Raw genomic sequence first — 26296 nt, 5'->3', positions numbered from 1 at the left:
ACCAAGATCCCCCTCCTCTCAGTGCAGGGCCTGAGTTTCCCTGCTTGGGGGAATTAGCTCTGTCCTGCATCAATAGGACCATTGTGAGGATTAAATGAATTAATACATATGTAACACTAGAACAGGGCCTAGAATGGACTTAGCACTTAATAAAGTTTTATTATTCAACCATGGCATTTGGCCAACTCTCCATTTATAGCTCCCTACAAAGATTGTTGACGCTCTATCTTTCCCTGTCTCCCTTTCTTTTCAAACATTAATCTACTCCCCATTTCTTCACCGAACTGATATGAACTGAGTGTCTCCTGTGCTCATAGCTTCTTGCTATGCCCCCAAATTAATGCTTCATTAAGGCTCCATCCGTGTATGTTTATAGTGATCAGTAATCCATCACCTCTGATTGCTTCCAGACTTGTGTTTTGCAATTTGCTTTCCAGGAGATCAAAGAGATATGTAAAGAGTTGTCCCATTCTGAGAGAGGAGCACATACATTCTCATGTTTTGTGACTCAGACTCTTGCACAAGGGTTTTGTTTTGTTAAACCACCACATTGTTAATGAAATCCTGTGCTGCTACATCAGGGAGTAGTGGAACTGCAAGTTTCGAGAACATGCTCTATAAACCTTAAAGTGTTGCAAAAGTGAGGGCTTTGCTGATTTTCATGATTTCCCAATATATAGACAAAGACAGAAAGGCGAGAGGGGGCAGCCTTATGATGAACTGTGAGCTGAGGCTCAGACCACTTACAAAAGCAATTTAGAAGGATGTATTCACTGCTGATTAAATTTCTGAGCAGGCCTTGCTGACTGTCCTAGGCATCTGGGCCTTTAAAACTCAAATTCTCTTTTAATCTCTTGTCCCCATGAACTGGTGTTTCCTCAGGGCACTTTGAGTTCTTCTCTGCAAAGACCAAGGAGCCGCCAACTATAATGAGGATACTTTAGAATCTCTCTGTTTCAAACAGGAGATGTCAAGCTTTCATGTCCCAAGCCGTTGATTTGAGAGAGTCTTCTAAGCTGGATCAGTCTCTAAAAGAGAGCTTTACTTAGATCGGCACGAACTTCTTTTGCTGCATTGCCCACGGATCTCCTGGGGAGGCTGCAAGTTGGAGTATGATTTGTCAAGCACCATACTTTTTCCTTAGGAAACCACTATAAAGGAAAAGGCAAACATCCATGCTGTCTGAGCAAGCATTGTATTTAGTACATGAACTTGAGTTGTCCTGCTAGGAGAGTAAAATTGAACTGAAATGCAAAGACCCAACTGACCAAGAGCGTACTGGTCATTTGTAAAAGTGAATAATTAAGAACATGTAAAAGTTTTGTTTATCTTTGAACCTTTGTACAGCGCAGCAGGGAAATGAGAAATGCCTTTAAAAATGGAAACGTAAGTACCAGCATAGGTAGCATTCTTTTATGCTTTAAAACCATATTGACCAATGTCAGGGTCTCCTGTGATGGTTCTATTTTACTTCTTTTTCCAATCTGATCATTCGATGCAGCCTTCAATCTACCTTTCATGATTTGCACAAGGATGGATCAAATATCTGCCCCAGGGCTATATTTTTGAAAGCTCAGAGCATACCATGCTCATGGACACAGAAATGAATAAAATGCTTCTCTGTCTCCTTACTGTCTGACTCACAAAATTCCGTTATTCCCTTTCCTACTGGTCATTGCAGATCCCCTCACTCATCTACTTTCTTCCTTTGATTTGCCTCTCCAATTATTCTTTTTTCTTTATTCTATTTGATAAACCAACTTTAGATTTTTGTGTTGGTAAGAATGACCTCAAAACCCTACTGCAGCTGGTGTTCATACTTCAAAACCTGGATAAATAATACCATGTCCCTGGGATCAGGGCTTATCTCCCACTTCATCTGGGGATAGTCATAAGACATTAAATAAACATCCTGAGTAAATGTCAATTTATGCTTAATAAAATGACAGTCTTCCCCACTTTGCCTTTTCCCCCACTGGTATATATCCCTTTTTTAAATTCCTTTTTTTTTTTTCATTCAAACAACATTGACTATGAGTTTACTATATACTAGGCACTGTGCTTAACAGTGTTGATTGAGAGACAGAAGTCTGTTTTCAAAAAAAGTTCATTATAGCTAGGGAGAATGTACAGAATAACAAGATCTGAATGTACAGAATAACAAGATGTGAGTGTTGAAATAGAGGGGTGCCCAAGGTGCCTGGGTTGGGGTGGAGAGGGGGAACATGTGGCTCCATCAGAAAGAGTGGAGAGTAGAGGGAATGGCAGATGAGAAAAGCGTCTTAGAGGGGTCTCTTGACATGCCTTTTGAAAGGTGAGCATGTGCTTTCTGCGTGGGCTTTCTAGGCAGTGAAAGGCATGTTATTGGAACTGCAAGGAGTTTCCTAGGGTTGGGCCTATGTTCGGGCACTAGGTAGTGAGGAGTGTCAAAATATCACTAAATCCATTTCGCTGTCAGTGTCTTTTCAAATACAAACGCTTTTCTTTAAAGGCCCCTTAGAGAGATTTAATCTTGATCGATCACTTCATGAATCATCTTTTATAGGCCCAGACCCTGTAATCAGGTGCTATATTCAAGTTCTTGATCTTGAGGTGCTCGCTTCTACTTAGGAAATGATACTAATGCATTTGCAAAGCACTGAGCAATGTAGCTATGCATAATTAAGTATGAAATGGTCTGACATCTAACCAGCTCTCTAGAAATAGTAGAGGATGGCTTAATGGAGGGATTGGAATTTAAATTAGGAATGGTAGGATGTGTAGGATTTGTCTTGTTTCATGAGAGAAAGCAAGAATAAAAATGTGGAATCTAAAAATTCAAACTCATAAAAGTGGAGAGTAGAGTGGTAGTTGCCACAGGCTAGAGAGTAGGAAAGAGGGCACATGTCAGTCGGAGGGTCCACACTTTCAGGTATAAGATGAATAAGTCCTGGGGGTCTAATAAGCAGCATGGTGATTATAGTTAATAATATTGTATTATATACTTGAAGTTTGCTAAGAAAGTAGATCTTAAATATTCTCACCACAAAACAAGATGACGATGGATATGTTAAGTAACTTGGTTGTAGTAATCAATTTACAATATATGTGTGTATACCAAATCAATCTGTTGCATTCCTTAAAAAATCATGTCATACAACCTAAATATATACAATTTTTATTTGGCAATTATACCTCAGTGAAGCTGGCATGGCAGAGGGGAGAACACACAAGTAGGAATGAACGCACTGATTTGTTCAGGGTATGGAAATGAAACAGAATGATGTGTATTCATTCATTCCACAGATTGTATTGAAGGACTGTAATATGGTAAACACTGGGAGAAAATGGTATGCAAAGCATGTAGCACGGTCCAGCTTTCTCTCATGCATCCATCCACTTATCCATCTACCCATTTGATAAATAGTTGTTGAGTACCTACTCTGTGCCAAGCACTGCAATGGGAAGCATGGATATAATGGTGGCATCGAATCCAAACTCTAGGTCTACAAGGGAACACAGGTCTAGAGTCACGTAATCCTGACCCTTGCCATCCACTAAATTCTGTTGTGGACCACAGTTCTAACCCAACTTCCGGTCCTGACTTTTCCCTGTCTACCAAACTCTCTTGTCATTTGTGATGTTGAACTGGAGCTGGGGAACTTACCTAAAGAATTGTTGCAAAAATGAAGCTACATGGCAGTGGGAACCTGGATTAGTTTAGTGGTCACTAGGTGGGACATGAGCATTCGTAAGCAAAGAGCTCACCCAAATTTGATTGTTGATAAGATTTTGAGGATGATAGACATCTACATGTAGTAAGATACCTGTATCTTTTCTCACCTGCTAATAAGAAGCATGTTGATGCAAAAGTCAGATAGAAAAATCAAGAGAAATTTAATGTCTTGGAGAAGTCACTATATCATAGAAAATAAATATAGCATCTCAACAGAAAATACACTGCAGACTTATTGGATAATCCATCCCAGTACAAAATCAAGAAAAGACCAACAGATCATTTGTGTGTTTTTGTTTTCTGTTTAGTGACTGATTCTGTTGTGTTTGGGCCCCGAGTTTCAGTGATGGCATGACGATTCTTTCTCCTAATGTATCATGAAGATAACTGAGCCCTGTTACTTTTGCAAATGATAAAGAAAATGCCCTAAATGCCTGTCAAACTCAAAACAGACTGGAACAGCTGGAGGTTTCTGTTGGATTATACAAATGTGAACACAGTGAGAAGTTACAAAAGACTGAGATACCCACCACTGGGATGGCCTGTGAGGCTAGGCTCAGCTGATCTCCTTACACATCTGGGTATCAGGGCTTTCATCATTTGCCTACTTTTGACATTTATATAAGGGGATAATTTGGGGCACACATACAGAGAAAGCGGTAATTAGGAGGAGAGGGGGAGAGGGAGGTGTTCCCATCCTCCAATAGCTAAAGGACAGTGTATTTTGGGATACCCAGATGTTTTGCAGGAATTTAAAATGTTTCACCCAATGTTTAAATTTGTAGGAAATCGTTGCCTGATGCTGCATTGGTGAATTTTTTCGGAATTTCTAGAGGCTGAAGCAGATCACCTACTTTCATTGATGTTATGCTTTTTACCTGCTGTTTAATTCTTGTTCCCCAACCAGTTTCATCATTACTGACATGTGCTTGTTGAAGCCAAGAGGATGCAGCTTTAGTATAAACTTCGAGCGGGTCATGTGGTTATCCAGAGACATCATCCTGGTCATTTTTTTTTTTTTGAAGTTGAGTAGGTGAAAATAATTAATGGGCTGGTTTATTGACACGCATTGAAACATTCTTCTCTTTGTGGTTTCAATTACCAGCTTCAATAAACTAATTTCAAATTTTATCTGAAGTACCAGTAATTACGTGGGGCAAGAAAGATGTCTTCTGAAATGCAATTGGATAATACCTACCACTATTGTTAGGCTAAATCTTAAACATAAGACAGACACACAGAGCTTAATGCCTACAGGAACCAGACTGTTTTCTGACTTTCTGTGTTCTCAAGAACGAGTCATCCTGATTCACTGGCAAGTAAATTCTGAGAAAGCAACATATTGAGGAGAAAATAAGGTTGGCAGCTTAGTTGATCTCAGTTCTATGCTGGATGTGAGGAATGAATGAGAGCAGAATGAGGAAGGGAGTTAGACCTGGCTTCAAATCACCAGCTCAGATATGTACTAGTTAAATGTCCTTGGTTAAGTAACTCAACTCTCTGAGTTTCAGTTTCTCCTCTATAAAATGGGACTAATAAAACTCATTATTGAGGACTACAGCTATGAATAATTTGATGCATAGCTAGCCTCTTTTCAGTGTACCACCAGTGGCATAATCCATGACTCAGTCAGTAAATGGAACTGGCTGTGATAACTGTTGCTATTTTTGTCCTTTTAATTTTCACTGTCACTTAGATGGACACAAGTATCCAGTGAAGTGTATTTTCTTATGATCTTGATTTTACAAATGAGGAGACTGAAGCTCAAGAGAAAATATGTGAGGCTCAAGTCAGTGCACCAGGGTAGAAAGGAAATTATATAATACAAGAGTTAAAACCAAGGATCATACAAGAGTTAAAACCGAGGATCATATAAGAGTTAAAACCGAGGATCCGGACCAGACAGCTTGAGTCTTGAATCCTGATTTCACCAATTGCCAGTTGTTTTTTGTTTGTTTGTTTAAATCTTGGGCAAGTTATTTAAAACCTCTATGCCTCAGATTCCTAGAAATCCTGTAAGAATCAGGATAATAATAAGGTCTACCTCCTGGATGATCAAATGAGCTAATGAATGGAAACTATCTAGGGTAGTGATTAACACGTGGTAAGCACTCAATAAATATGATGATTATTAGAAGAACCAGGACTGTTCTACTGGCCCTAAATACTGTGCTGTTTCTGTCACACTGCTGTCTTCCAGGGGGTCAACTTTGGAACTTCTCTGAGTGTGCTTTTTATACTTTTAGTGTTTTTTGAGGCAAGGGCATGCACTGAAGATATGAAGATGGGCCAGACAACCTCTAATGCTCCAGTGTCCCCAAAATACTGCCTCTGTTCTAAAGTCCTAAAGTCACTAATCCTAGCAGGTTTCCTCGGAGCTCAGGCAAGTATGGTTTCTTAGCTGCAGCAGAGAAAGAGAGAAGGCTTTTTGATCAAGAAGCTTGATCTTATAAATTAGCATCTGTCACTATACTCAAAATCATATGGCACTGACATAGGAATACATATATATAGATACTTAATATGTGATAAAAGTAATATTCGACTTGATGAGGAAAGATGGTTTATTTAATAAATAATGCTGGCATTATTCATTTTTTATCTGGGAAAAATCTTGGACCCTTGCATCATACCATATACAAACTATCTCTGATAGATTTTAAAATCAAGTGATAAAAGGTATAACAACAAAAATATTTTTAAAACATTTAGGAAAATATTTATATAATTTATAGTTGGAGATGCAATATTAAATAATAGAGGAAACCCAGAAACTTTATAAAGGAAAAGATCAATAAATCTAACTATACAACATTTAAAAATCCCTCTATAGCATAATATCAAAAATAAGGTTAAAAGCTAGATAATCGTCTAAGAGAATGTTTATATCACAGGACGAAGGGTTAATATTTCTACAGTTTAAGTGACAGATAAAGTTTATATGAAAAACACTAATAACCCAGAGAAAAATACATGAAGAAATATGATCAGAAGAGAAATGCAAATGGCTAATGAGCATATGAAAAGATACTCAACTTCAGTGGTAGTTTGAAAATGCAAATTAAATCAATGAAATTCTATTTTTCCTGGTAGACTGCCACAAATAAATAAATAACATCCAGTGCTATGGAGATTATGGGGAAATGGACATATCACACAGAGCTAGCCGATAGGAGTGTAAATATTCATAGATACTGCCGATATCTTTCAAAGTAATCTGTCAGTGCGTAGTGAAATAAAGCACGTGCGTTCCTGGACTGAACAATACTACCTTGCGGAATCTTTCCTCCTGAAATGAAAGCACCAGTACAAAAAAGTATATTTGAGGTTATTTATTTCAGCATTGATTTTCATGGTAAAATAAGATTGAAATAACCTTAATGTTTTTCATGTAGGGAATGATTGAGAAAAGTCAGGTGCCTTAAACTGTGGTAGCTCTGCAGCCTAACACATGAATGAGTAGCTAGCTCTCTGAAGGACTGACATGGAAGACATTCCTGGCATATTGTTAATTGAAACAAAATATTTTTAAGTAGAACCTCTCTAAGTATATGTATATATATTTGGGTGTGTTTGAGCACAGTGAAAGATATTGAATGATGCCTAATAAACTGTTCACACTGATTACCTCAGGGGTATCACTGGGAGGAGAGAGAGAGATGATTACCTCCTGCTCTGTATACTTGTGTGTTGTTTGACACGTTACCACACGTGCATTGCTTTGTTTTAAAGAAAGGGACTGATCTCAAATTCCGGTCCTTTATTTACTGGCCGGGTGACCTTGGGAAGTTACATAACCTCTTTACATCTTATTTTTCTCATCTATAAAATAATGGTACTATTACCTCACAAAGTCGTGGGGAGGATTCAGCAACATATGATGTGTCGAGTTCCTAGCACAGGGCTTATTGAATAGTGGGTGATCAGCAAATGAACACTCCCGTTTCCTTCCTTCACCATCATCTGATATGTCTTCAGGGATGCAGACCAGTCACCACATTGAAGCCAAGCAAAACAGGAGTATGACGCTGCCATACAAACATATAACTCAGCAATTTCCAAAAGCTAAATTAAGATGATTTTCTTGGGAGTTTTAAAACCATTGTGATTGACCCATATTGCCACTCCCTCCCTCCATTCATCCAGACATCTAGAATTAGGAATCCAAGAAATAATTGCATATAGCTCATTAAAAGTATGAAATTAAGCGACCAGTCCTATGACCGAGGACCAGGTTGGATCGTGTGGACATCTGACAGCTGCCTCTCCTCTCCCTCCTGCCTGGGTCCTTCATCCTTGATGTCCCTGGCCTGCTGCAGTGGTGGAATCTCAGTGTCGGTGGCCTTACCCTTCTCTGGCATCTCCTCACTCGACCCCCTCTCCAACACTCATTGAATACCTATTTTAGACAACATTATGCTAGAGCTTTTTTCAGCATGTTCTCACTTAATCTTCCCCAAAACTCTGTGAAGTAATGATCATCCCCATTTTACAGATGCAGAAAATAAGGCTATGGAAGTTTAGCCACCTTTTCAAGGTTCTAGGGTGAGGATACATATAATGCATGATTTTCTCCTACGTAGTAATAACTCTCCAAGTTGGAGATGTCAGAAGATCCGGGGGCTTAAATTCTCCCTACATAATAGTTATTCAAATCCCAGTGATAATTGGTATCAGTTGCTAGAAACAGCATGTCTGTCCATGTGAGAAAGAACTTTAGTCTTTCAAGTAGCTGTAGTACTTTCCTGGCTTGCAACCTGTAGCTATATTTTCAGACCAAACTCAAGTGTCTCCTTTTCTAGGAAGGCTTTACCCCAGTACTTGAGAAAAGGATCAGAGTCTGTTTATTCCCGCCTCTGTATTTAAGCTTTAACATGCACACACCTTGAGTATAACACTTGCCATATTTTGTTTTAACTATTTGTTAACTTGCAGATTGGGGCGTCCTTAAGAGTGGGGGCATTTTTTATGTGTTTCATTTGAGATGTTCTTTTAATTTTTTAGGCGAATGTACAAATTCATGATGATTTGTTAAATAGGATATCTGCAAGCCCCGAAATGTCCCCAAGTGAGAGAATGGGGAGCCCTAGTTAGAGGCCCAGCAATGGAAGAAGAAGCCAGCAGCAAAAGAGTTATTCCAAGCCACTTCCCCCTGTGAAATAAATCTGAAATCATCAAGGGGTCAAAAGCCTGCAGCAGCGGGTATTTTAAGCATGCTCATTAATAATAGCTCAAAGTGAGGATTTATTACAGTTGAGAAAAAAGGAAAGAGACAGTAAATCAGCATTGCTGAGGAAAAGAGCAAGAGAAAGATGTGAGTTCTTATTTAAAATGTATTCATATGCTTTATAGCCCTAAAGTAGAGATGGCTGTATTGAAGTGGAAGGCTTTATTTGTAGGATTGAATTCACCGAAGATATGTTTTATGCCAGTATTCATTTTCCCAACTTTCATTTGCTTTCCTTTGGTCAAAAAAGTTGAGGACTTAGTTTATTGCTTAAAAGCAAGAATAGATTGCCTTAGCTGTCTCTTCGTGAAAATGTTCCTTGCTTTAAATGATGGCTTCTAAGGAAAGCACTAGTTGGATCCTAAGAAAATGCTATTTTATTGGCACATATGTTGAAGAGAATAGTTTTTAAAACATTCAATTAGTTCTGCCTTTGAGATAGAATTTAAACAAGCCCAAAGCAATAGGATTAAATTCGTGTAAAAATCCAACTGTTGCTTGGGAATCAATTCTTTTCCCACTCAGACTACGCCAAGGATGATCAAGCTTGCTCTTGGCCGTATTCCAGCCAAGACAGATACATGCTTTTAACTCATAAATCAGACCGTAGTACTCCCTTGCCTAAAACTCTCAGTGGTTTTTTAATATGTTAGAGTAAAATGCCAACTCCTTACTATTGTCTGCAGACCCCCGAACCATCTGGCCTCGATTGACCTGACTAACCTCATCTCATCTCACTTTTCTTCTCATATGGTTCATCAGGTTCAAGTAAACTGGCTGCTTCTTTGTTCCTTGAACATATCAGGCTCTTCTCTGCCAAGATCTGCTCCTCGACTCTGCCTTGGACACCCCTTCCTCTGCCACTGTTCAGGAGTGACTCCTCTCAGTCCTTCCGGGATCTACTAGTTGTCACTTACGGAGAAATTACCCCTGACCATTCTACCTGGTTATCTCCCCTTCCATGCTTTATTCTGTAATTTATTATCATCTTGTCTATATAGCGTGCTTACCAAAAGTTCTAATTATATAGATATACATATATAAACTCGGGGATGAATGAAACCTCCCATATTCCTCGCTAGACTGCAAGATCCACGAGAGCAGCAACCATATCTGCTTCATTCATTGCTAAGTACCCAAAGCTGATGACAGTGCCTGGCCCATAGTAGGTCCTCAGTAAATATTTGCTGTGTGAATTCTCAGTGTCAGGCCTAATGCCGGACATGTAATAGGCTATCAGTAAACACTTTTTAATTGAGTTTGTCTTGTTCCTATAGAATTTTTATAAGCTGCATAGATTTAGATAAGCTACATAAATTAATTCCAAGTGCTGAACTCCCCCGTCCACAATAGCATGGTCTCAGCTGAGACGACAAATGACAATTCGGGACAAACGAGTGAGGAGAATGCCTAAAAGCTCAAACTGACTTTGGAGCATCTTCTCTAGGATAAAAATGTCAATGAGGCAAGTTTTAGCTCTCAGCGTCAGACTTGATCCGTCTGGTTCCTTGCTCTCTTTACCTATTTCTTGTTTTGGTGAGACTTTTTTTGTTTTTGTCTGGGAGTTACCATGTTGTGTTAATAAACTGAACTTGAACTTTTTTGGTTTCACTGGGTTTGAACAAGCCACTGTGATAGGTTTTCCAAGGCTCACATTTTAAGCAGCGAAAATCACAGTCAGTGGGCCTCTTTCATAGTTCACCGGACCCCAAGCGAAGAGACCATTTGGGATTTGTAGCTTAAGGTAACATCAAAAACATTGTCATGGAAAATGTTTTGGCGAGATAACACATAGCAGTGATTCAGCCATTAAGTTCCACGGTTTAGGCTCTGTGAAAATTAATTTGCAAAAAAATCCAGGTCTGTTGCGTGTTCTGGTGTATATGTAAACTAGAAGATTTGTGAAAAGGATGCCAGGGATGATACCGTTTAAACATTTTCAGACCGGTTGTCCATGAATTAGAATGATTCTCACTCAATTTTACTTCATTTACATTTACTTTTTTTCTCAACAATTAGTTGTATTGGTCAAGATAGAAAAAGACACAGTATTAGCTAATAAGCCATAATATATGTTGCTTTAAAAAGGTGACAGAAAGTTTGAAAAGTCGATTTATTGGGACAGCCCCAGAAACTAAGAGAAAAAAATAATTCTACAATAATTGTCTAAATTTGGTAATAGAAGCAGTGCCATAGCTTTCTGCAATGCCACCTCTATACCCAGGGGTGACGTGGGATCAATAATATGGAGGGGAGTTAAGTATCAGAATCCTAAGAATAACTGAGAGTTCTGCACAGTCCAGAGGGAGAGTTTCTTACTCTAAATCTTTCATAATATACTGGACCCCGAACCTTGGTTCATTATGTCCAGCCTCGTTCTGCAGATAAAACCTGTAGGTTCACTTTTATGCCCCAATAAGTGTGGGCACTCCATCCTCTTCTGTTTTCACAGCCTCCTTCCCAATGCATTTTCCTAAAACCTAGATTACACCACATTTGCAGACCTATTCCTGGTCCATTTGGTACCTGTGGTCCCTGTACTAGCTTTGACACCTTAATTATTGTCCCAACACTTAACACTGATTCTAAGAGCATCGACTGCCTTCATTTGGGCTAGAACCTTGCCCAGTCCAGCCAGCCCCAGAACGTGACCCGTGGAGCAGCTCTTTGTGAGCAGTCGTCCCCATCAGGTCTCCTTGGGGACCTCCTCCTGCAGATGAGACACAAACACATTCTCTCTTGCCTGAATTAAAGCCTTTTTTCTCTCCAGCTGAAGTTGTATGGCTTTTTAAAAATCCTAACTTTATTTGGGATGATTGACATTTAAAGCAGTTTGATTTGAAACTTCGCACTTGAAATTTAATTTAACGGAAAATAGGCACTAATGTTATTTACTCTTGATTTACCAAAAGAAAAATGGTATCAAAAGTCTTACAGTGGTCATGGCTACAATTGACCCTGAAAGTCTACGGCTACAGTAGTCCACTCGTGTGTGGAGGCTGATGGGGAGGAGGAGATTGAGAGCAGTGGATGTGCAGTAGCACTAGGAATCTTGAGACCTGGGCCCTTGCTCTGTCCTTCCCTGTCTCTATCTGGCTGTGTGGCCTTGGGTTGAGGACTTTACCCTCTTCCTTTATGGCCTCAATTTCACGTATGCATTTAGATCAGATGATCTCTAAGGCGGCATCTACTTCTGAAAGACTGTTAATTTAAGAGTGATTTAAAATCAGCAATCCAGTGGTAAATAGACTTAGACACCCCCCTCGGGAGAGGAGCTAAAGAGGGACACAGCTGAGCAGGCGTGAGTATTTCTCAGTTATTCTTCAATTGCCTGAGCAGGTGGTTAGAACCAGGCACATAGGTCTTGATAGTAGGGGCATAAAACCTGGAAACTGTTTGTCATAAAGAGCGCCATGCCCAATAAAGCCAAGGCAGATGTTCGCATAAAGTTTTTGCTCTTTGTGTTTTAGTGGAAATGCTTTTGCGGTGTGAAGTTTATTAGTAAGGCACAGTGGTATCTGCCTACCCATGATGCTATATAACAGCAGTCTCGTAATCCGTTTATAGGGTTGGAATTATTTTTGTTAATGGTTTTCATGGGAGCAGATGAAGTTCAATGTATACCAGCTGTAACTACAGTTATCATGCAGCTGCCTTCAAGAGAAGGCCCCCCAGACATCATAGCTGTCCTGACTGTCAAAGAGATTATTATCTTGCAGAGTATTAAAGGTAAAAGGAGACTGTTCATTTCCTATTGTGGCTATAACAGATATTCAAAACTTAGTGGCTTAAAACAACACAAATTTATTATCTTACATTTCTGAAGGTGAGAAGTCTGCAATGACTCTCATGGGGTTAAAATCAGTTTTCAGCTGGGCAGTGCTCCTTCTGGAGTCTCTTGGGGGAGAATCTGTCGCTTTGTCCATTCCAGCTTCTGGAGGCCACCTGCATTCCTTGGCTCCTGTCTCCTTCCTCCATCTTCAAAGCCAATATATTCTGTCCTCTCTGACCTCGCTCTTCATCCTTGAATTTTTTCCTGTCTCTCTGACCTTCCTATACCTTTCTCTTAAAAAAGACCCTTCTGGTTACACTGGGCCCATCTACTCATCCCAAGATCCCTAACTTAATCATTCCTGCAAAGTACCTTTTAGCATCAAGATAACATTCACAGGTTCTGGAGTTAGGATGTGGACATCTTCAAAGGGGGGCCATTATTCAGCCTACCACAGGAACCATAGAGAGCAGCCCAGGCCTGAGACCAATAACTCATCTAAGGTCATAGCTAATCTGTGGCAATGCCATGACGATATCCCCAGCATCCTTACATTTGCCATGTTCGTGTGCGTCACTGACAAAGAGGGGTAGGAGCATATCCCGATGCAGGCTTTATTTTCATAATAAACTTGAAATGATTGAGGAATACATATAGGATTAAGTCAGTGATTTAAACAGAGCAGCTTAGAGGACGGAAGTTTATATTTTTTTAAATAAATTTTGAATGCGAAAGCTTTCTTAAATCTTATAATTTTTCTAAAGCGTGGTACCTTCTAAAGATGTTAAGTGACTTGCGGTGATAACGTAGCTTAAACAGTGATGGGAAATGAGAGTGCCAAGGAGGCACGCCTATATGTTCTCCTTTCTCCCTCCTTCTCATTCTTCCTCCCCCTCCTTCTCATTCTTCCTCTGTAACTCTGGCCATTGCTGCCATTTTGAAAATCAGTTATGCCGGAAAGCCAATTCAAACTCTTTAAAGGAAATAGAGCCACCAGAGGCTTACTTATTGTTACGGGTTAAATCAAATTAGGTATTTGCCTTATTTCACAGGGAAGCCCATATTATTTTGGCACTGAAGCGTTCTTATAAGAATCCAGGGATATTGTTTTCCATTCTTCTCCCCTTGCTGCCTAACAGTTGCCTATGACAAATAAAAGGGTCAGAGAATTTTGGAGTTAGATGGGACTAGACAGACCTTCCCGCCCCATTTTTTTCCCCCTGAATTATGGGTCTCTCATATAGAATGTTTGGCAAGTGTTTGCCAGTCTCCTCTCTTGCCTCAGTTTTCTCCATCCATGACGTGGGCAGGAACAATAGCTGCTGTAAATGAAAGACTAAATTAAATCTGATTTCCTGAGAGGACAGGTACATTCGAGAGGGTTATGATTTGATTGTTAGGCTCATCTCCTCTAGGATTCACTCCCTGGATCCCCTTCTGCTGCTGCAGGGTTCAATGTCCTTCATCTAGAGTCTCATAACACATTCGACTTAACCTGACACGCCTCCCACCAGTGGGGTCATGGTTGTTATGTGTATCCGCCTTCCTTGCAATTTAACCTAACCGAGGACTGGTCACTCAGTGGGAGCTCACTATACTGCTGATGGATGCTATGGATGGATGAGTGAATTACGGCCATTTAATCTCAGGGGCATGAGGAGGACACAAGGATCCAGGGCCTCAATGGAAATGCTGAGAGGGGCAGGAAAAGGCTGAAGATATAGTTTCTAATCTTCACTGATATAAAATTAGTAGGTTGGCTCCCCCTGCTCTGCTAACTTTCTTAAACAAAAGAAAGTAAGAATGGAAATTGCCATTGAGATTTATCTTAATAGATGTTTTATTGTGACACTGAAGATGAGTAGACAGTTTTCTTTTGGATATTTGCAGTCAGCACTCGATGATATACTTTTTTCTGCCTATCAAATGAACAAATTCTTCAGCTGCTGGTACATTAGGTTAATAACACAGTGTTAGACTCAACAAAGACAAAGTCAAGTTGCCAAGCTCCTGTCTCGCATTGATTGGGAGTGATAAAAACAATTCCTTCCCTCAGTTTGGTCTCGACAACCAAGAGAATCACACCTTGTACGTATCAAATGCCACTTTCTTGTGCATGGGACAAGATTGAGTCTTACATCATTCTTGCCAAATGGGAAAGCAGAGCATCAACTCACGAATTGCTAAATATTTGGTATCCTTCAGACATGTTGCAAAGGTGATAGAGTTGGACTAGGCCATCTTTCCACTAAGGCATTAATGCTAAAAGTATTTATTAAAGAGGCCATAAGATGAATGGATCTGAAACAAGAAAATCTGATCATAAAGATCATGAAGGTAGGACTCAGAAATCAACTAAGATTCAGGCCAGGAAAATACCATAGAACACCCGAAAATCTCTACGGGTAAGAAACATTGGATGACTCTTTGATTTTACCACTTTTGTACCATAGCTCTTTTTATGTTGTTTCCCCAACCTTCCACCCAGTCTGATTGTACAATTTCTTTTTGTTTCTAGTTCCTTCTTTCTGGGGATTGGTGAACTCAGCTTGGAATCTTTGCTCTGTGGGGAAACGGCAGTCACCAGTCAACATAGAAACCAGTCACATGATTTTCGACCCCTTTCTGACTCCTCTCCGCATCAATACTGGCGGTAGGAAGGTAAGCAGCCCTGTTGCTTCCGTCATGAAGTCGAAGGGAGTGGGAAGATGCTGATTCTAAAAGCCAAGCCATCTCTGTGATGAGTTTGTCTTCTCATCTAGGAATAAATACCACAGACCTCAGGCCTACTGCCAACAAATATAATTATGTCTGAATTGTGCTTTTTCTCCCTAGCTAGCCAAACCCTCATGTTTCTAATTACTCTTGTACCCCCTGGAGGTTGCCTGAGGTTCTACCCCTTGGTACTCCAAGAAGGTCAGAACACAGAGTTGTCTCCCCTGCAAATCATGCTGGGAAAATCCTCCTTCCCAGAAACCTTTTTTCCTTGGGCTTCTCTGAACCTGAACAAAGTGAAAATAAAATTCTTAACAAAAGTAAAATCAGATGTTCATCATCCTAGAAGGAAAAAACAAACAAAAATCACCCTAGATGATTTATAAGAATATCAATAATTAATCTTCCTAGGGGCATGTTGCTAGCTAAGAATCCTAGCTCCTGTACAGAGATGCTGAGCTGTGCTTTGTGATTCTCACACCAACATACCTCCTCCCCTTCCTCCTCCCCCTCCTCTAAGGAGCTCCTCCTCAATTTGTGGAAGGGCACGGTGCCCATGGGGTCTTCTCATTACTGGAATCGAACATTTCCCTTGCTGGTTCATTTCTATTTGGCAACCTTTTACTGTTGAGTAGATTGTTGAAGGTGGAAAAAAACACACACAGAGAAAATTATGTTTGAAGGTGATTTAGCTGTTGCGAACTCAAGAGGAATGGAAAATCATTTTGTGTAAGAAATTGGGGTTAAAATTTTGGACAACTTTTGTATTGCTGGTGGCTGATTCTCCAGGATTTGGATTCCTTGGGCTCTGCTCTCTCCTCCACTTATGCAAAATATAGATGGTAGCAGGATAAAATAACTATTCACCTTACTTACCACAGTTTGTAATGGATTTTTTCCCATTCTGATATATTAGCATGTATTTTTTCCTGTCACACAAAAAAATCTAATGACTCATCAAAGCGTGGTTAGAGACTTTGACTCAGGTCACAGGGCAGGTTATCAGAGGCCTTGCATATGATTGAGACTATTTAGCTATATAATATTTGTGCGCTGTTTTAAATATGTCTTGGGAGCATTTCTTCAGAAAGGTCCGGTGTATCTGATGTAGTTTATTACTCTGATTCCATAGAAATCTAACTTACCCTAATTGTCGTTCCATATGCGGTTTTATTTTTACAAACCCTCAAAGGGACTTGTTGTGGATTCTACATGTTTCTCTTTCTAAAAAGGGGAATTATTCAAATCAATTCATGAGAATGGATAGGTTCACTGACCATTATTTAAGAAGGGCAAGTTGCAGTTTTGACTAAATATTCAATTCTTTTTTTCTTGGAGAGGGTGATCAAGGGAATAATTGTTTTCTATGAGAAAGGAAAATCAGTTTTAAAAAAGCCCAAAGCAGAAGGAGGATTGGTAACTGAGTTCCAGAAATTATCTCAAAGATGACCAGCAAGGCTAAGGCACAGAGACCGAAGAGGAGATGACGGGGACGTAGGAGTAGAGGAGGAAGACAGAGGCCAAATCCTGAGGTCATGTCATGGAACTGGGTCTTTTCCCTACGAGTTAAATAGCAAGCGTTTGAAGCATTTTTAGGTAAAGGGTATGTAGAGAGTGGGAAGGGAAAGGAAGCAAAGCTAACACAAATAATGGATATATAATTTTCACTTTTCATTCGACCATCTTACAGGAAAAACTTGATGTGACAGGGGGAAAAAAACTAATTGCAAGACAGCTTCTCCCTAAAATTTATTGGGAAAGAAGGAACTGGGAGATAGCCTGGTGTTAAAAATCACTCAGACGTATGTTTTGTTTTGATGGTTTTTGTTGTTGACAGATGATTTTTTTAAATTTCCAGTTCAGTAAAGTGCACCTGATCCAAATCAATTTTCAAACGCATTGGAGTTTGGAATTTGGAAAATATTTACTTCTGATGATGTAAATATTTATATCTGGCACGATTTGTGTTGTCAGCTATTTGAAGAGCTGAGAACTGTTTCATGGTTTCTTTTTGCATTTGTGAAAGATGGAAAAGAAAATATAGATGATAGTAGGATAAAATAACTGGTATTGAACTGCCTAAGTTTGATAGACAATAGCTAAATCATGCTGGCAATCTCTTTAAAGGTGGTTTTTAATGAATTGCAGATTTAGTTTGGAAGTGAGGATTCGAATCACTGTCCACATTTAGTTTTGCCTTGAAGGAATGTGTTTTCAACTCAAAGGGCTTAAAAAACACCCTGTAAGATGGGGAGGTTTGTAGAATTTGGGCAAGGTGTCACATTTTGAAGTCTGAGATTAGCTGGTTATTTGCATGTTAAATGCATCCTGGTCTTATGTTGCATTTTTATCCATGACCATTATCCCTGCCCATGTTGAAATGTTTCTTATTTACAAACCCATGAAGCAGCATTGCCACAGTCCTGACTTGTGTTACTGAGTTTATTTTAATGTGTTTGACCTGTCATAGGCTCAGTTGATGAACTAAGGGCTTTTCTTAGCATAAGAGAGGACTGAAATTCAACCTGAACATGAAAATACAAATAATACTACTAGTTAGATGAGAATCAAAACATATCGTGTCTTGGATATAGTAGAGGATATTCATTTTACTTGAGCAATGAGATTTCTTTTACCTTTCAAGTTGCTTATTTTCGATGGTAGTTTTTAAGCAGTGTTTGTTTTTTTCTTAAAGGAGAGTGTTTTTTATTCAGTTATTCATATATGACACGTAGGACTCATATGGACAAAATCCAAAAACATAAAAAAAAAAAAAAGTACTTTTTAAACAACACTTGCTTAAGCTCGGGTTGCATGTAGATACAAGAATCTTATCATGGAACCAGGCTCCCACCCTTGACCCTATTATATTTAATTCCCAATAGTCTAAATAGTTGAGCAGGGGATAAAATCTTGGAGCTATTTAATCTATTTTAGATGAAACTACTAAATCAACTCAGGAATCAAACAGGGGCAGGTGGAGATAATTCTTCCTTCCTTGTCTCAGATCATTAAAAGTTTCTTTATACAAGAAATTGGATTATGATATAACTGGTGTTTTAAACTCAGTTTAATTCTGTTTGTTTTAAAGATAGAGACCCTTGTCCGTAATTGAACTTACACAGATTCACATATATTTTGACTTTCCTTCTTTTTTCTCATACCAAATGAGTGTACATAATGTGTTCATATGTTAATTTTCATGTGCTGTGCTCATAATTAAGCTTCTTGGTAATATGAAAGTAAAGATAGAAAATGAAAATGTTATCCCACAGCGAAATATGAATAACTTCCCTTGATCATTTTGGGGTATGATAATTCCTCTAGATATTTGCCTGGAGTATTCCTGATACAGGTAGGTCCTGGAGGGTTATGGGTTAAAAGGTGAGTTTAGCTCTCATGGAGGAGACACGGTCCACAGATAACCTCTCTGCTGTTCTAAAATATCTAAAAGAAGAAAAAACATATTAAAATTGAGTCTGAAATCACTTAACTGATTCCACCATTTTAACTGAAAATTAGTTTTGGCATCTTTCCTCATCTTTCAGCTCTTTTAATAAAATGGACATCTCGATAGTTTTAATGATGTGAGAATTACTCATGATATGTTAAATGTAAAGGGTAGCATCTAAAATCAGCTACTTAACGATCCCAATTTTATTTTAAAAATTCCCATAATATGCATAGAATAGAGACCAGGATTAAGGGTAATAATGTTTTCTTTTTACTTTTCTAAAGTTTCTAGATTTTTTTCAACAAACTCACATTAATTTAATGATTGAAAAACACCTATTGTTTTTTAACTTCTCTCTCCATTTTAGGCGAAATATACTTTGACTTGATAAATACGGTAGATAGAATAATGTTCCCTCCTAAATATATCCACATCCTAATCCCCAGAACCTGTAAATACCTTACACAACAAAGGATATCTTGAAGATGTGATTAAGTTAAGAATCTTAAAATGGAAAGATTAGCCTATATTATCCAGGTGTGCCCATTGTAATAACAGGGTCCTTATAAGGAAAAGACAGTATTTGGAGGATCAGAGTCAGCGAAGGGGACGTGACAGCAGAAGCAGAGGACACAGCGATGCATCGCCACAAGCCAATGAATGCGGGCAGCCTCTAGTGAACGCAGTTTACTTATCTGTATTTTGTGGTTTGAGAAATGCCTTAACTTGCCATAGTGATAATACCCTTTCTCAGAAGGAAGTGACAAAGAGTCTCTTATTTAGATTTAACTCTAACCAACAAGGAAAAGCAGCTGAGTGAAGTGGAAGGGATGGTAAAACTCTGGAGAAAATGAATGTGTCATCTTAGAAAATATGGGAGCCAAGGTAAAAAAAAGAAAGTGTTCAGCATTGTCAGACATGAATCCTAACCCTTCAAAAGGCAGATGTTTGAAATATCATAGCTAAAATGATATGATCTCATTACTTCGTGGAAGATAACTCTAGAGGATTGGGAAGCTGTTAAAAATGAAATTATGGTAATACAATTACAAATGATGGTACCAAAAAAAAAAAAAAAAAAAAAAGCAAGTCTTCCTAATAGTTGCCTTTAAAGATGCAATAATAGTTACTTTTCTCCTGCCCTTTTTGCCAAGAATAATTTTCCTTGAATGACATATTTTAAATTGAATAAAAGACTTATAATGTTTTTTAGTTTGAGATGATGGGGATGGAAGTAAACTGTCACAGTGAATGAGTGGTTTCAGAAATAAAATCACCAATCTGAAGTTTCTGAGACTTCCACTTTGATTTCACCAACTGTTGGATCCGTGTGAGGCATAAAGCTATGATTACTTCATGCATTTAAGAGAAAACTCTTCGAAATGAGCAGGAAGGCGTTGAGAAAACTATGTGGACCTCCATTGAATTTGGGAACAATAGATAATCCAATACAGATGTTCTGCTTTATAGTTTTGGTATACAGTGAACTTTAAGTCAAAGGCAATCTTCTATTGATATCACTAGCTATACCCTAATGAATTTAAAACCTTTCTAAGCTCTGGTTGCTTCATTTGTAAAGGGAGATGCTAATAGTACACACCTTACAGGTTTGTGCTAGAGGGAATTATATGAAATAATGTACTTATTTTCAGGCTGTAATGCAATTAGGCCAGTGACTGGCAAAGAAGAAAATGCTCCACGATTGTTAGCTACCGTCTTAGTCCATCTGGGCTGCTGTAACAAACAGCCGCAGACTGGGTAGCTTATAAAGAACAGAAATTTATGTCTCACAGTTTTTGGTGGCTGGGAAATCTAAATTCAAGGCACTGGCGTAGTCTGTCTCATTCTAGTGAGGGCTCACTTTCTGGTTCATAGCTGATGCCCTCTGGCTGTGTCCTCACAGGATAGAAGGAGCTAGGGAGCTCTCTCTGCGAGACCTCTTATAAGGGTTCTGATTGTGGGGCACTCTGCCCTAATGACCTAATCACCTCCCAAAAGCCTCATCTTCTAATGCCACCGCCTTGGGGAATAGGATTTCAACCTGTGAGTCTGGGGGAGACAAAACATGTAGACCACAGCCACGATCACCAGAGATGATGTTGCTGTCAGCAAGAAAACACAACTTAACTCCCACTTGAGTTCCTCGGTCAAAGAGATGAATATTCACATTCAGATCAGTAACCAATATGCTGAGAAGTAAAGTGATTGCAGTTCTTTGGATGACAGAATTAGAATTCAGAACCACCTTGCCAGGATCCCCCAATCCAAAAAGGGTGAAATTCAGTAGGCATAAAGACAAAGCTTTGCTCAGGCAGATATTTGTAAAAAGCTGCACAGATTCAGGCTGGGCTAGATTTGCATTAAAATCACTACATGCATAAAGGTAGAGGAAGTTAATGGATAATGTGCTCACTGTAGGTAAATAGCAATGGGAAGATGCCGAGAGATGAGTTCAGCCTAATTCCATAGTGCTACAGAAGGGACTGCATCCATGACAGTGAAGTCATTGTCCTCTTGTATCCTTCACAGTATCTGAGATCTGGCAGCCAGGCCCTGGGGTGATGGTCAGATTACCTCATGGAAAAGACACTGACAAATCAAAGTACAAAAGAAGAGGAACCAAGTGGTGATGAGAAGAATTAAATGTTCTGTCTTCAATTTTATCAATCCATCTGAAAGGGAAATATTTTAAGGTGTAATCACAGGTACCTTCTAATAGTACCTGTCCTGTGCAGCTTCAGACACAGAGAACTAGCCCCAGTGTTTGGAAGTGGCTTAGACCAGACTTCAATTTAAAATAAGAATTCAAGCTGTGTGAAAAGTGAGTGAGCGACCTCCATGTGTTTCAGTGAGAATCCCAGCACGGAAAGGGTTCTGGCAGGTGCTGAGGTCCACTTGAGACTGAGAACAAGCTTGAGCATCAGACGAGAGCCTTGACTTGACCTGGGAACCCACTTCCAATCTTGAAGCTCTTTGATTCTCTATAAGTTGTGTTTACATGGGACATGTGGAACATATTTGTTTGAGGTTTGCCCCAGAATGAAAATTTAACTAGATTGTGAACCCTCTTCTAAAGGAAAACTCTCTTTAAAGCCCTAGCGCTGGTTCGGGAGAAATATCCATTCTCTTCTCATCCTCTATCAAAATTACTCCTCGAAGTTTTGCATACAGAGTTCTTTCACCTTTAAGATATTTTGCTCTGAGTAGCTAGAATGGAAGATTGAGGGGGGGGAAAAATGAATGTTACAAGAAAGGGCTTTGATCAAAGATAAAAACGAAGCCAAGGTAATTGTGTTTCTGCTCAGAGTGGAGCTTTTTACAGGCAGTGGAAGTTTTTAGTACGTAGCATCGAAAGGTGATAAAATATAACAAAATGCTAAAGACTAAGATGTTGTTTTCCAAGTCTGCAAAGATGTTCTGTCATTGGTATCAGGTTCTCGTGCACCATCGCCTAGCTCAGATGCAGGCTGAAGATTACTGCTTTCTGTCTTGACATTTCTTCTAATGTGTCCCTCTTGACATCACCCAGAAAATAAAGTCAGAGTAATTAGGCAAGTCTCCCAAGGAAACACCTGGATGTTAGCTTTTGGTATTTTATAAATGTGTCTAGTTCTTTCTCATTCTTTCCTCCTCTGGTGAGAATTAGAAAAGACTTTGCTTTCCCTTTCTGCCTCTTGGTCCTTTACTCTCTCTCCCACTCCTCATTTTCCCTCCTCTTCTCCATCTCTCTGACTTGCTCACCTATCATTTCCTTGCCTCTCCCATCCATCTCTCCAATATCTCTCTCTCTTTGTGTCTTACCTCTTTGTCCCTTCTTCCTTCCTTTCTCCTGGTCCTGAGTACATATGCCCGAGGAACCTGTGTCCTCTCTCTTCTGCATCACGGGTTCTCCCCTTTCATACGTTTTAGAAAGACTGACAATTTTATGGTTTTGGTGGCAACACTTAAATGAAAAAAAAAATTAAGTTGTCAAGCACAATTTTTTATAAGAGATTATGGAGAGAATTAACTCTAGATGCTTAATGAATGTATAGGTACATGAATGCCTAGATTTTCCTCCAGAAATCATAGGAGTTAAGTATCTGTGAGATGGTACCATCTTAGTTTTCTGGTTACATAGTTCCACAGATGAAACTAACAGGCATTTTACAAATTAACTGTACTTTCAAAAATAGATAACAAAATGTCTTATTCACATATATTGCTTGCAGCTCAGCGCTCTTTCCATCCATCTAAATATGGGGGAGAAGAGAAAGAGAAAAGGAAAAAACATGATCTAATTTTTACAGACTTCCTCCCAGCTAGCCTCATTTCTCATACATTCCAGAACAAGTGTCTCCATCACAATAAAAAAAATAAAACGGACAGAGCACCTAGGTGACACAGAAACAATCATATATCCAAAAGACGTTTTAGACTTTGCTGTTAAGTAAAACTGGCATCAGTTATGCATTCTCTCCAAGAAGCTTCTGAAATTGGCCAGTCTACTCCTTGTAAGCTCAATCCTTCGGCTGGATGAACCAGCAAAGTTCTCCCTATATGAACTTCAGAGACTTTGAGTCCTATTAAAAGGCTGTCGTTGCCTAGAAATCAGTTATCTTTGGTCTAAAATTTTTAATTAAATAAAAGTTTCCTCATCACCTCAGGAAAAAAAAAATGAGGTAAATTCTGTTTGAAGGACTTAAAATGCAAATTGGCTTCTAAGCTTTGTCTTTCTGAAATAAAAGAACTAGATTTAAAACTTAAAAACTGGAATCAAAAATATGATTTGGGGGAGTCCAAGCATCACCAGTGTATCATTGGTGAAACTCTTCTCCTATTTGGTAGATTGTCTTTTCATTTCATTTCATTAATGGGAAGACTTCTTATTTAAGTGTTAGGATTAAGATCAGTGATGTTGCTGAGATTGGGAAATAAGGCGATTAGCCCAGGTAAGGGGTTAACTGAACATGTGAGCAACTATCAGACTTTTAATTTTTCTTATGAAAATTTAATATCATATGGATACAGATTTATTAATATTGTGTGAAGGATTAAGAATAACTCAAATAATCAATTCATATCTTTCCAGTATCTTGTATTCTTATCATTTTAGAATGTAAATGTTCTAATCCCTGGTTCCGTAGCATGCTAGGGCCAAAACTCACACTGTAGGATTAGCCCATTCATCTTCCTGTTTTCCCCCACCTCCCTGCCCCAAAGCTGCAGTTATGTAAGATAACTAAGTCTAGCGATCCAGTGTACAGCATGATGACTCCAGGTAAGAATGCTGTCGAGTACTGGGAATTTGCAGATTTCAGTAGATAGATTTCAGGTGCTCTTACAACTACCACCACCAACCAAAATAACAGGAACTATGCGAGGACATCGATACGTTAGCTTGACATATACATACATTGTATTATGTATATGTATACCAAATCATCATGTTTTATGCAATAAATATATACAAATATAAATAAATAAATAAAAATTTTCTAAAGGTTCGCTAGTTCAGCCTCACATACAGTAAACTCAGTGTCTCCTCAGGAAGGTGTTTCATTTTGCTTATTGTTAGCATTATCCAACCAATTCTTTTCCTTTTTTACCCACATCTTCATCATTTAATACGACATTTAATATAGCATTAGTCAGTTCTGGCTCTTAGTCCTAAAATGCACATACTCTGACCATATGCACAAAACATATTTATATATAATACGTGATGAAAGTTCATGATCTCATTTTTACTAGTAAGTGAAACCATACGTATCCACACAGTTTGGTGTGTCATATTCAATAGAAACCTATCAAATTAGTAGCATCTCACCGGCCTAAAAATATTTTTGCCCACCTTTATGTTACAAATACGTTTCACATCACATCTGAAGAGCAGAGGTTTTCTTAATTAGCATATTCCTCTGAAATATTCAGTAACATCAAGTTTGTAATGTGAAATTCACCTTGGTAGCAGTGTTTACACCACAGAAATCTGCAAATGATACACATCGGGGCTTCCCCCCAGCCCTGGCCCCCCACTCTCCCTAGAGAGCTGGTTGATAAACATTTACTAGCACATCACAGTTCTTACAGCACACGGGCAGATCCCAGGAAGAGGGCGAGTCAATGGCAGCCAACAGTCATAGAGGCTGGAAGACCTATCTACTGGGATAGGGGATCTGGGTAGATCACGAACAGCATCTATTACAGCTGGTGTTGAAAAGTAAGTGTTAGAGTTTTTAGAAATGTTTGTATTGGAAATGACACCAGTGACCATGAAGTATCACTCACACTGAGCTGCCTGTAACCTGTATTTGGCCCCTGCTCCAACCCAGTCACCACAACCTGGAGGGGAGTCGGGGGGCGGGGATGCCTGGAAGTGTTTATATGGGACTTTCACTTTCTTTCATCCTAATTCTTCTTTTAACACATATTTACTTGCTTGACTCCTGAGCCGACATTTCTCCTAAGGCAAGGTTGGCATATGGGTTCGACTTTTGCCCGATGCCTTTGGCAGTCCCAAAGCAACATTTTCAACTTCTTTTCCAGTTTAAACCACTAGTACTCTAAAACCATCCTGGGCTCTTGCACAACCGCAGCTCCCCGTACCAGCTTCTCGTCAGTGATACTGTTACCAACAGCATAGTGTGCAGCACTGTAAACACATACTATAAACGTGTTTGAAAGTCCAAAGGAAAGAAATAAGGAGAAGTTTTTAGGCCTTTCCAAGTAAGTGATCCTTATTCAACACATTGCTTATTGATTATTTCACCGTTTCTGAATCCAAAAAGGTAAGAGTAAGAAAAAAACATCTAAATAGGAGTGAGGAAATAGCCCTGTGCCAGGCAATCCTGAGTCCATGCTGTTCAATCAATTCGGAGTATTACTAGCATTTTTCTCAAGAGTGTAATATACGACAACTGCCAAGCTTTCCTTTTGCGATTACAAAAAGGACAGATACTGGAGTGAGCCATATTTCAGCACTGCGGGGATATAAAAAATGAACTGCTAAAAACGGCCCAGGAGGAATGAATAGCAATAAGACATCAATGTCATCTGTATACTGATTTGTGATGAATTTCCAAAAGGCTTAACGGTATGATGCTATGATATATAGGGGCTTCCTGAAAGTTAATAACTGTAAGTTGCTCACTCGGAAGAATGTAATGGGGAAAAGGAAGTGATTACATATAATGTATAAATAAGTAACTTCACAAATACTGTATAGTCAACTGTTCTTTCTGTTCCATGTTGCTACCTTCTGTGATTAGATATAGAAAATTAAAAGGATTGTGAAGACGGGAGAAGGTCCAATGTTACACAGACATTGGACCTTCTCCCGTCTTCACAATCCTTTTAATTTTCTATATCTAATATAGAAAATTGGGTAAACCTTTAATTTGCCTTTTCATAGACCGGGACCCATATAGCCGA

The 26296-nt window shown here is 39.0% G+C and overlaps 1 protein-coding gene across 2 annotated transcripts in view; it reads left to right on the top strand.

Moving 5' to 3' along the window:
* CA10 (carbonic anhydrase 10) overlaps nt 1-26296 on the top strand; it is a 434572-nt gene that overhangs the window by 151172 nt on the left and 257104 nt on the right. For both annotated transcript variants that reach the window (XM_039846400.1, XM_039846399.1), the window contains exon 4: nt 15233-15375. In XM_039846400.1, the coding sequence (XP_039702334.1) occupies nt 15233-15375 (143 nt within the window). The remainder of the gene's footprint in view (nt 1-15232; nt 15376-26296) is intronic.

The sequence above is a fragment of the Pteropus medius genome, unplaced genomic scaffold, assembly GCF_902729225.1.
Source record: "Pteropus medius unplaced genomic scaffold, Ma_sr-lr_union100, whole genome shotgun sequence".
Classification (NCBI taxonomy): Eukaryota; Metazoa; Chordata; class Mammalia; order Chiroptera; family Pteropodidae; genus Pteropus; species Pteropus medius.
The sequence above is the reverse complement of the archived record's forward strand: the minus strand, read 5'-3'. Positions and strand labels throughout refer to the sequence as shown.